The sequence below is a fragment of the Pyxicephalus adspersus genome, chromosome 4 (assembly GCF_032062135.1).
Source record: "Pyxicephalus adspersus chromosome 4, UCB_Pads_2.0, whole genome shotgun sequence".
NCBI classification, from domain to species: Eukaryota; Metazoa; Chordata; class Amphibia; order Anura; family Pyxicephalidae; genus Pyxicephalus; species Pyxicephalus adspersus.
Window position 1 is genome coordinate 29,052,841 of NC_092861.1, and position 12,937 is coordinate 29,065,777.

The 12,937-nt window shown below is 36.8% G+C and overlaps 1 protein-coding gene across 1 annotated transcript in view; it reads right to left on the bottom strand.

Annotated features, from left to right (window-relative positions):
• EPHB1 (EPH receptor B1) overlaps window positions 1-12,937 on the bottom strand; it is a 202,800-nt gene that overhangs the window by 127,800 nt on the left and 62,063 nt on the right. Inside the window, exon 2 of the mRNA XM_072407625.1 lies at window positions 1,905-1,969. Coding sequence (XP_072263726.1) covers window positions 1,905-1,969 — 65 coding nt within the window. The remainder of the gene's footprint in view (window positions 1-1,904; window positions 1,970-12,937) is intronic.

The following is a 12,937-nucleotide window of genomic DNA, read 5'->3' on the forward strand; positions in this document are numbered from 1 at the left end:
GTGAAATGGCAGCTTGCAGCAATACCATCAAGATTGCACATTCACCCCCCCCAAGTTATTTGTTATAAAGTCTTCCAGGGTCAATGCTCTGTGACAGCTCCATCTATCAAATATGTGTCAGTGTTACCCAGCCAGCTATAATTCAGACATATGCACAAAGGTTGCTGCCTTTTACATCTTTAAAGGGGCCACACCGATGCTACAACCACTGTTACTGTCCCTGATTTCCTTCTATAGCAATCACCTACTCCTGTACTTACAATGGTGGTAGATATAAAGTCAACCTGTCATTATGAAAACAAATTTTAACCCAAAGCAGCCTGTAAAATTCAAATTCAAGCTCCTGTGCTTTGCCATCAAATCCCTCCACAGTTCCTGTCCCACTTACATTTCTGACCTAGTAAAAAAGTACTCCCCAGCTGCTCTCTTCGTTCCTCCAATGACTTCCTCACTCATAACCTCATCACACGCACGGCTCCAAGAGTTTTCTAGAGTTGCCCCGACTCTCTGGAATGGTCTTCCTCGTCCTTTTCGGCTTGCTCCTACTTTCTGCTCAAAATACTCAAAACCCATTTTTTCAAACTTCCCTACCCATTCTCTTCTGAATTTTGAAACTGTCACTACTTCCCACCACTACATATCCCCCCTCCTATTGTGTATTAATTCCCCCACCTCCAAGATTGTAAGCTCCTCGGGGCAGGGTCCTCCTCCTGTATCAGTGTCTGTATCTGTCTGTCATTTGCAATCCCTATTTAATGTACAGCGCTGCGTAATATGTTGGTGCTAAATAAATCCTGTTTATTATTCCTACTAATAATAATAACAGATGGTGTAGAAAACGTATCTATCCTGCAGGTATTCAGTCAAATTATTGTTTTCTTGAAGAAATGTCAACGCCAAGAGTTCCAGGGAATTTACTCAATAGCCGCAGGGCTCTATGTTTCCTCCTGCCAGCTGGTATGTCACTACAGGACCCAAGAGCAATGCATTGGTCTATGGTAGGAAGAGATTGCAGCGGCACCAATATCTTCTGATGCCAACAAAGATTTGACTCGCCACCCATAGGAGAGGTATTTTTTTATCTATTATATCTAAGGATTGGTAAGCTGCAATATATAAAAAATTGTTTCTGTTTTAGTATCACTTTAGGATATGTTCAACTGATTGAAGCGAATCACAAAAAGTTGTGTAACTTTGTTCATATTTATGTTAAGTTAAATTTAAAAATGTAAGAAATATGAACAATAATGTGGAAAATGAAGATGTTAAACCCTATAAAAAAAACAGCATTTTGCTCACAAAAACTTACTTTCCTTATTATTTTACCTATTTAAACTCCCAGAGTCACACCTAATCACTAAAGTACAGTAATTTGGAAGGATATGATAAAATTGTGCATGGTTGCTCTTAGCGCCTCTGTAGTGCACGTCAGGCAGATTTAAAGTGAGAAAAGAAAAAAGCCACTTGTATTTCTCTGAGAAGAATACTCTTCTTCCTCTTAAGACTAAATTCTGATAAAAGTACATTCATTTACACCTGTCATCTTCACCTCGCATCAAATTCTCCAAGACGATGGATTACCTTAATGCACATGAAGAACAGGTAAAAGCTTCCTCCGAACTGACTACAACAACATTTTTTCCCAAGTATTGATTTATTCAGTAAAACTGTACAGGAGCACACTGTAGCACCCATAGGAACTGTTTGACTCCTATGGATGGTTTTTATGGTTTATTCCACTAGGCCCTTTGCTCCTATTTTATTGTTATATATAACCAATTGGCAAGAAATAGGAGATCAAGGGATGGCTTAGCCCACCAGTTCCCATTGATATCTAAAATTTATTTTTTTGGTTGGGCTGATCCTGAAAACACACTTTAGAGTTCTAACGTATAAGTACTCACCCCAGAAGAAGGAGTTGCCGTCCAGCCAAGCTCTGCTGTAGCCGTTCGCGTGTCCATTAAGGTTTCTGCAAGGAGAAAAAAAATGTAGTCATTGCTTATGTCATTTAGGCAGCCTCTCCTATTAGAAGCGCTCCTATGTTTTATTAATTTAGTTCCAAACAATATAACCCACATTGGAAGTGATTTCCATGTCATTAGCCAATCTACATTTCATTTCACAGTTTGATACAATAATATTTTCTCCAATGCACTTGACTTGCACTAAACACGTCTGCAATACTTTTCCTTCTAGACAGCATATCCTGTATTGGAGTAGAACATACACAGCCACCTACAGTATGAACAATTCACCAGTTTTTCCTCTTTTCAGCTATTTAAAGCTTAATTATAACAAAAAGTTATATGGAGTACATAGGAGATGTCATACATTTTAAAAGTCCACCCTAATCTGGAATTTACATAGCCAGATCATACAGCCAGCCCAGATTTGAATTTAGTTTACTGCGATTATTAAACACAGCCTGACCCAATTTCTTACCCCCAAGCAACAAAACAGCAGAAACAGATTAATGAGGTTTTTCTGCTGTCCTTCCTACCTGTAAAATTAATATTTTTCACCTGACTGTCCAATAATTCTCCCTCTCTACTTCCAGTCCCAGTGCTGCTATACAGAATATTTCAACAGGCTGAGAGAGGATCAGATTTAAGTATTTTATACTAGCTGCATTCAAAAAATGTAATAATTTTAATTGTATCCACGGGTATTTCTTTTTTTATTTGCATGAGGTTTATCTTAAAAATTAAACTAAACCTAAAAAATGCAGCTCTTTATTGTAGAAAGGACTTGTCATGTCTGTCCTGCAACAAAAAATACTCAATCTCTTGTTAAATGTACACTAAGCTGCGTATGTACGATCCCGGCATAACTGCCGCGCACATGCGCAGGAGTTACGTATTCTGGCATGGTCATTTAGAAAATCCAATTACCCACACCCAAACTCAAACCCAAAAGAGGACTGAGTTAAGATGTTGGCAAGGATAGGTGACTTGGTTCTGCTATTAGTAAGTCAAGCTGTGGCAAAAAAACAAGCCATGAACAAAAACACCAATGTCAATTTCTACTAGTGTTTGGAGGTGAATTCTGAAAAATTATTTTGGACATGGATGATCATATTTTTTTTATACGATATAAGTTGTTTTACATAGAAATGGTGTTGCTATCTCCTAAAAACAAATTCTAGTACATAATGTTCCATTTACAATTAATGACTAAAAATCAACACTTCCAGTTCCGTGAAGAAGAAAAAAAAAAAAAAAAGAAAATTCCTTTAAGAGCCAGGAAGTTCAACAATATATTTGAGCAGAAAATGTTTTGTGAAGCTGAAAAAAGATAAAGAATTGTTCATAAGAGCCCCAAACAATAAGGATATAGTGGCACCTTCCGTAAAATGATAATAACTGCCTTCTAATTTGCTGCCAAAGGCTTCACTTTACTATTCCTTGAAGCTAAAGGATGCAGTTACATTCTTATACATCTTCCCACGTAAAGAAGAACCATGCTGAGAGAAGGAAAGACCAGAAAGGTTATCCCAATGGTCATGTGTTGTCCAATCACAGGCTGGGGGAATTGATGTGACCTAGTTTATTTGCTTACATGCTGCAGAGAAGAGTTCTATTGAGTTCTACATGCAGATATCTCAGTCTATTCAGCTGTTTTAACTGATTACCAGAAGCTCAACATTCAACCTAAATTGATAAACTTGTTACATTACAAATATTGCAGATCTCAATTACCATATTTCATCACTGAAGGGCATCAGAAAACAACAGCTACAGACTCCCATAGTCAGTCATTGCCTGCCATTAATATAGTAATAGGGAATGGTGGCCATCAAAGTCTTGTAAATATGTCACCTTCAGGTCGGTGGATATTTTTATAGTGTTCACTATACGTAATGGTCTTCCAGTAAAACACTACGCTGCAAGTTTACTGGAACAACAGACTGCAAATTTACAGATTGGATGGATAGGTTAGAGGTGGAAGGTAGAATTTTATAGAAATGATTTATGTTCCTTGTCTTGAAATAGAAAAAATACACCAGAAAACACTATTTTGTAGGGGGGTGCCTAGGAAAAGGGCATTGCCCATCCTAAATATGCCCACAATGTTTTATTATTTAGTCTCATATGTCAGGCAGTCTTAGTTGCAGGAGGTCACAAAAATGGACCGGAGATGTCAGCTTTGATGCACTGATAATGTAGGAACAGGCTGAGTTATGGATTTCGATTATGGCTGGCGAGGAACAGAGAATTATGGTTCAGTGACTCCCATTTCATTATCACTCCGCACATCACTAACTTCACTCTCCTCTCTTTCCATCAGTAGGGAAGAACCATATCGCTCCAACGAGGTCCATGTGAACTATTATCTCAACACGACCATTTTCTGCACATCAGCTTCATCTAAAAAATAATTATGATCTCTAATATATATAAGCTAAAGTTAGACATAGTCAAGAGTGTTAACTCCTTCAAGTAATAACTCCCTTTATTGTTGCTCCCTATTACTCCCTGCCTAAGGACCCAAAATTGCACTTAACTATTGCTGTTTTTCTTTTAACAAGTTGCTTAAAAAGTCATCAAACAAGGGACTGGATGCACGAACCAAAGAAAATGTGTTGAAAGTAAAAGTACATAAAAAACATAGAAAATATGTTCTGGAATCCTTTTAGACATACATAGACCCTGATAACCCCTGCAAAGCAACAATGAATTGATCACAGGTAAATCCACATCCACAGGAATTCAAGAAGAACTTTCTTTGATATCAATTTTTAAAAAAATCAATGTGACAGATGGCATTATTGGGAAACAGAATGCAAACTTACCAAACCCCACAGAATAGTAAAGTAAGTAAAATATGAATGGTTACATCTGCAATTATGACTTGTTTGCTTGGATATTTTAATTGAGCAATTGTGTATAAAGAATATATGTATGTTTTAAAAGATGGAGACCATTAAAAATTTTACATGTACTAAGTTGCACGAATATAAAGTGTAAATTATCATCTGAAAACAGTAGAAGATCCCAAATATTGGACAAGAACACATCAAACAGCCCCCTGGTTTGCTCCGATGTCCCTATAAAACTCCGTACAAAACCATGGCAGAGACATATAGTTGTTAACTGGACAAGTCTCAGACCTCTTAATTAAAATAAGCATATGATTTGTAATTTAACACTTACTTTTGTTAATAATATTGATTTTGATTGACACAGTGGCAAACACTAAATAGTATGGTATTGTTTATAGCTGTGATTTTACACCTGCCTCAATACTGCTGAAGGTCAATACTAGATTGTAAGCTCTTCGGGGCAGGGTCCTCTCCTCCTGTGTCACTATCTGTATTCGCCTGTCATTTGCAACTCCTATTTAATGTACAGCACTGCGTAATATGTTGGCGCTATATAAATCCTGTTTATTATTAATAATAATAATACTCACAGAAGGTAATTCTGTGAAATGCGTTAGAGGGTATGGAGAAGTTTTATGGATACACTAAATATGTTTCTTTTTTATTCTTTGTATAATTTGTGGTCAAATCGTGTCTTTAAAAAAAAAGTTTATCTGTTTGACGTGGAATATTCCATCACATGAACAGGTCTAATTTACAGCTGGACATTTAGGAGAGCAGAACTTCCTCTATTCTCATCTCATAACATGGGGGAAAATAGATCCAATATGGAAGGATGAAATTTGGGGTAGCATCAGAGGCAAAGTATGCCAATTTCGATCCAAAAGTAGAGTTCCCTAAAACTCTCCAGCCAACGGGAGCATTTATGACATTTTACTGTATAAGAACATGGCTCCGCTGGCTGTTATTCTAAACCATGGGGAACACTCCTATTGCCTGGTTGTTGTTAGGGGTTGATCTAGCGGAATTTTGGATGTTCCGGTCAATGGGTGCAGTAATTTAGCCAAATGATCGATGCTGGAAAGATATCAATCATTTTCCTGGTTGTGAAACCCATCGACTAGTCCATCATATCTTTCGAATGTCCTCACTGTACCTGCATAACAGGATTGAGAACACATATATAATAATTTGATTCAAAGTCCATAAAAAGTGTCTTCTGTAGTACAATACAAGAATTCTGTAATTGTCAGATGCAGTGTAAAAAAAACATTTCGAAAACTGAAAATGTTTTTGCTGTTTTATAATATAAAGTTGACAACAGATAAGGATTGTCCGGTCCTGAGTCCATTCAATAGATTTATTACCACTTCAGCTTACCTCCTTCTGGTCCCCCAGCATGACATCTTGTTGTGATTTCAGAAATATCACTGCTGTATCATATGCAGTATGCACTCCGAATACATTGTGCTCCCATCACCATGCTATGTGTGTGTTGTTCACAAAGCAAATACATTTATTTTTCACAGTTGGAAACATTATGAACGTATGTTACTGTTAAATTGATGTACAAAGACTTGCACACTGGCAGCCGGAGACTTGAAGGAAAATTCCAGTAGGACTAAAATCACCAAAAGCTTATTAGGTTGTGCACTAGTACATTACAGATAAAAACACTTATTTGTGCAATAGCTGGTTACCTGTACCTGTTTATGTTTAGAAGAAATGTTAACTGTCCATGTCATAATAAAGCTAATATAACATCCCGCTAATATGTTTTACTGTGTATTCTACACAACACTAACCATTGCAGACTGAATGATCTGAGCCAAAAAGTGCCCACCCAATATTCTGGGGTACTAAGTATGGCAACAGTGAACTAAAAAGGGACTTATAGGCTCATATTTAAAAGAAAGAAAAAAAGTGTACAATATATTATATCAATATTTGACATTTCTTTACCTTTAAAGCTCAGCTTAATGCCTAAACCTAACATTTATAGCCCCCACCCCCTCATACTTTATTATCTTGCAGTTCTGCAGCATTGCTCTTCATCCCGCACCAAAATATGGGTGGGTCCTCGACTTTGCATTATCTACAATGCAGATCTTAATTTATAAGTGATAATGTCAGCAAAGGGCCACACAATCTATTCAAGGAGGAGCCACTTCAAAGGACCAGGCTATTTCTGATTCAAATCAACATACAGCATAGATTTACAGGAAACAACTGCAATGCACTTGGCAGCCAGTAAATCTTTACCTAAGCTTTTGGGATATTTAATAGAATAAAATTTTTTACCCAAAATAATAATGTAAACCTGTAAAGCTGATGTGCTCTAGATACTAATTTACAGTATAGCTTTTAATGAATGATAGATCAACATTGGCATCATGGTGCAGTGAATAAAAATACACAGCAGTTAATTACAGGGAGCCATCAGTACCACATAGTGATTTTGATTAGTTTTCCAGGTATTTCAGAGGATTTTATGCACTTTGAAGCTCCAACCTGCTGGAAGATTATCATAACCAATGATACAAATATTGAAAAGACTCATTATCAGCATTTCATTACCCATACACTACCCAATTATAACAAATAATAATGACCTATGCAGGCACCCACCTATACATTCCCCTAAACTGGCTTAGAATAGTATACCAATAAACTGATATGTGATGACTATAATTTATTTAGAGGAAAAAGTTATCATTATTGCCAAGCCAATGGGTCTAAAAAAAAAAAATCTGTAAATGTATCATGCTGTCGACTAGCCAATAAGTCAGTTATATGAAATTCTATATACTATGTTTAATATATATATATATATATATATATATATATATATACTTATAGTTAGGGCAAACTATATAGCAGCTAATGCACCTTTTCTTATTGCAGAACAAAGAACTCATCAGTATGGAAGAATCTGTTTTGTGAACTCACAAATGCTATGCATCATGCACACTGAATGTTAATAAATGAATAACTACAGTATGTCGATGGTATAGTCTATATGCTGTACAGAAAAGGCATTGTTGAATAGCGGTATATATAGTATATAAAAAGCCTCCTTTTATATTGCCTCCTATATTATATAAAGGGGTCTTGGAGGCTATTCTAATACCCACAGACAATGGTTCCTACAATTCCATTGTTGGGAGTTGTTGACTACAGCAAAAAAAGACAATAACGTCCCCTCCCTTCTCATGGTTCCCTCGCTGTCTCTGTAGACTCCCCAATTCTCTATGCTGCCAGGATGGGGGGGTTACAGGTTTCTTCCCCCCTGTTTCTCTCTCAATCTAAAACTGCGGCTTCCTTTATCTGAGCTGCTGAGCAGCACTATAATACACTGGGGATTAGTGTAAGCAACATTTACCTGTCACACAGCTCTGCTCCTGCATGACAAATGAGGGGTTTTACACTGCTGCCTGTTTATCTTTAACAATTCTTTTCTGTCTGGAGCTGTCTGCATCCTCTACCCCTCCTTCCATTATCTCCCTCTTTCTCCTCTTCTACTGGATTACAGCAACACATTAGAGTGCTAGCTCACCATACTAGCAGGAAAGACAAAAACAGCACAGCTCAGAACAGGCTACAGACAGAATCGGTCTCTAGACTAGAGTATGCAAAAATGTCTTCTATTGGAATACATTCTAACAAAGACATTTGGTTATTTTTGGATAAAAGTATACTTCAATGTACCATTCATCTAACACTAATATTTTAATTTCAGGTATATGACTCTACTAATGGTTCATAAGATAGAGCAGGGAGATTGCCCTGCTAGCCATAATGAGATAGATATCTGCCCATTGTTACATGACTACAACAAGCACCAGAACTAGTTTAAAAAGTCGCCCAATGGGGACATGGGTATGCACTCTTCTTATCCTACACTATGCCTTATAGGAGACATTTGGACCAACTCCATGGGAGAATTTGTCACCAGGCTTAACGTTTCTGATACAAAAACAAGTGGATGAATAATAAAATAACTCAATACTGTTTTCCAGTGTAGCAGAGATGACCTGGCTGTAATAGAGAGCATCTCTTGCTTTTGCTGTGCAATCTATGGCCATTCTAGCTCCATTCCAATGCAAGAAAGACATGAAGTCTAACTGAGCCAAGTGACTGAGCCAATTCACTTTTAAAATTCACTATAAAAATTAGGTGAACTTGTGTTGACTTCAATCATTCAATAATATGCAAGCAAACATCAATTTTATTTTTCTTGCATGTCCTTTTCAGTTTCACTATAAAAAGTGAAAAATCAGTCTGAAAGTGAGTATGTTGTTCTTCTTTCATCAACCCCAAAATATCTTTTAATTTACTTATATGAAAGCCTCCAGCTTTATATATTAAAGTGAAACCAATTTAAAATGGATCTCCTTTTATTTCAGCATTTATTTTTAATTATCCATGCAGTTAATGTATCTAAAAAAACCTTCCTAAAATGATACATAAAAATACAGTTACTGATCATGGATTGCGGAGTAAGAATGTGTCCCTGTGTGGTTGTCCTTTGTGTCATTGGCAATGTGTCCCTTCCCCGATCAGGGTTGTCTCAGGTCAGACAGGGCAGCTAACATTGCTTGACACAAGTCTGTTGTTTTGAAGGCGGAATATGAAGACAGATCACTGACAGAAGGTCCTGCAACCATAACATACAGAGATATCATGTGCACTGCACCGCCATATGGCTATATTAATTGAAGCAATTTTAGGAGACGGAGGAAGTTTATGAACAGAAATTATTCAAATTACTTATGCTGTAATAAATGTAGGGGAATAATGCAATCCCAGGCAACGCTTTCTATAATAGGATGCTGAAGGAATCAAGCTAATAAATCCAAAAATGGATTTATGATGATCCAAAAATGGATTTATATGATCAGCATAATTGACAAAACTTTTATTAAAAACCAGGAAGGTTTGGCCCTTTAGCAATCTTGATTCAATAAATTAGGAGATTATCTCCTGATACTATTAAGTGAACTCCCCCTCCCCCCCGCCCAACCGACACACAGAGTGTGGAACAAGAATGGAACATATGCCAAAAAACAATAAAAATATAGTTACTGTTCTGCAGGTATCAGGTATGGTTCCCAAGAACATCTGAATGAGATGAATATTGGACTGACGGTCCTATTTTGGGTTGGCACTGATTCGGCCACAATAAGAGACCTCAGGTCACCATGCTGCCTAACCATCTCAGTTTTGGGGCACCAGACTCCACTTTTCCACCAAGGTTGTTGGTCCTATTTTTAACTCACCAGGTCCAGTGTAAAATTAATCACAAAAACTCCCAGCTTAAGGGCTATATCCAGGTTCCCTGCCAAATTATTACTGTGCTTTCTACCAATTAAGGATATTTTATTAATCATTTCTTACTCAGTGGTCGCTGCAGGAACAGAGCAGTCCCCACGGAAACCATTGAAGGTGATGTGAAAAATGACATACGGCTATGGCTATAAATTCCAATAATGGGAATGTTTCTATGAACCAGTTAGAATATATATTAAGAGGGCCGAGGGAATAAATCAAAACCTACTGCATGCAAAAGTTTATTCCTACACTCAGCTTTTCAACATTTGCAGGTATTGCATAGCATAACGCAAATGAACAGAGTGTTTTAAAAAAAATTAAATATTTTTTTAAAATGTTTTAATTAAGTTGTGACTTTATCCTATTTGGCATTGAATTCATTAATAAAACACTTGGATCCAATCAGTTGCTTCTTCTATCACCATCAGTCACATGGAGGGAGTGTTACTAAAGGGTAACTTCAGAATGGTTTGAGGTTGCGGGATGTTTACAGTAGCCATATAGAGAATGAATGGGGCAACAATGAGTGGTGCAGTGGGGCAGCTGTCAAATGTGCAGATCTGCGGTACAAGTGACAAAGTGGCTGGCAATGCCAGCTGCCCAGGACTGCGCAGGATTGTTCGGTCCCGAGGCAGGTCTGAACCTTCCCTAACAGTAGCAGAGAACAAACAGGTCTCCAAACATGCCAGGATTGTTCACACATTGCAAGTTATGTTCACACATTAAGTGACGTGGAGGTGCGTTTACCACTTTTTCATGCCGAGCGTGTCTGAGATCTAGTGAGCTGTACTATTACTGTTCACTGCTGCCCACTGTTAAAGGTTGTGGTGCATGTGGTGCAAGTGTTTGGGGGACTGGCATGGTGCCAGTGGCCAGGAACTGTGCGGGATTACTTAATCCCCAGGCCGGTCTAAACTTGCCCTAAATCTCAGAACTGGATGGACAGAAAAAAATCATTTCACATGTATAACCACTTCCATATAAATATTCTGTGTATTTAGATGTTTGCCAGCTGTAAATATCACTTACTAAAGGTTTGCCTCAGTTTCTAGGATGCACCTTAATCAATCAATGATTATTAAATCTTTACAAACAGGTAGTCCCTGAGTTACATACGAGATAGGGACTGTAGGTTTATTCTTAAATTGAATTTGTATGTAAATCGGAACAGGTACAATATATATGCCATTAGCACAGATGTTTGTCTCAACATATTATTAGGCAACATGGTGTCAGTTACTGTATAAAATTCTCACTGTGAGCTAATCACAAACAAAGCAAAAAAAATCTTTATGGAGCCTAGACATTCATTAACTTCTGGGGCAAGATGTACTTTGATATGCCAAAAGAAACAACTGCAAATTTTGTTTTGGTCATTAAAGAATTACAAGAGGCTGCAGAAAGAGCTCACCCCCTATGATCACCCACAACCTCAGCGAGCAGGGAAACCTGTTTGTATCCAGGAGAGGTCTATATGTCGGAAGTCCTTAACTCAGGGACTACCTGTATATATTTTTTTTTCAATAAGTACATTAGTCACCTGTAATTTTAGAAACACTTGTTTAGTAATACAGAAGCAATATCCCAAACATACAAAAAACAGGTAAAATGCCAATAAAATGAACTTGGATGTTTCAATAAGCAAGGATATAGAGGGAGTTTAATAATAACGGCCTCAAAATTAAGGCTACCAGTTGAAGGACAGTTTGGGGTGACTTTCTTTCTGAATTAATTTTACTGCTGTGTTTGCCGAATAGTATTAGTACCTCAGTAACTGATTTTCAGCTGTTATTTAGAATTGTTCTTTAAATCACTTTTCCCAGCTTTGAATAGGCCTTTTGCATATCCATGTTGTTTTGTTTAAAACATCACTCATAAAATTTAATGAGCCAAACTGTCTCCAGCTATACCTTTATCTTCCATTTATAAAACACAATGTACAAATTTCATCCTAATGTAAGGAAGTAGAGAGAAAATTGTGGTTTAATGTCACAAGAATTTTAATTGGGCCCCTAGGACTTGCTGCATGAAACAGCTACATAGAAAATTGGTGTTTTTAGGTTCATCTCTCAACGCCACAAAAGCGAGCCAGGCTATCCCATGATACCTTACATAAAACATTGAACACAACTGTTTGTACCAATAGATTGCTTTTCTCCAAAGGAATAAAACTACTAGAACAAAATGAAGACAAGCAACTGGCAGTAAAAAAAGACCACACGCCACCATGTCCAATCTGTACAATAGGTGCCCTAAAAATATAATATGCTTCTTGTGCTCTGCCCTGCCTTTCAACTCTGACACTCCATCTGAAGTGTCATGCCAAAAAAGAAAAGTTAAATATACATCTTTTTTATAAGACTACAGTTTTAATATTTTAAGAAGTAATAAGTCTTTATGAACGTATTGTACTTCATGAAATTTTACCAACCAGGTCCTGGATTAAAAAAGAATCTATACATAAATTTATGATCGATTTAAATATTCTGCTTGAGGTATTTTACATGGTCTGTCTTGATATGCAATATTCTATGTTTTCTTAAATAGTTCTATAAGGCTGTAATAGACAACAGTTAAATATGTAATCAAATTATAAGATTTCGGGCAAATAGTTTTTGCCCCCCCCCCCCCTTCTCTGTATTTTGTATTCTATGTTTTATGTAATTTTTTCATATATATATATATATATATATATATATTGTTTTGCTGTGATTATTCTATATTATAATTATAATATATATATAATATTGCTTACTTTATTTTTGGAATATGTTTTGTGATGTT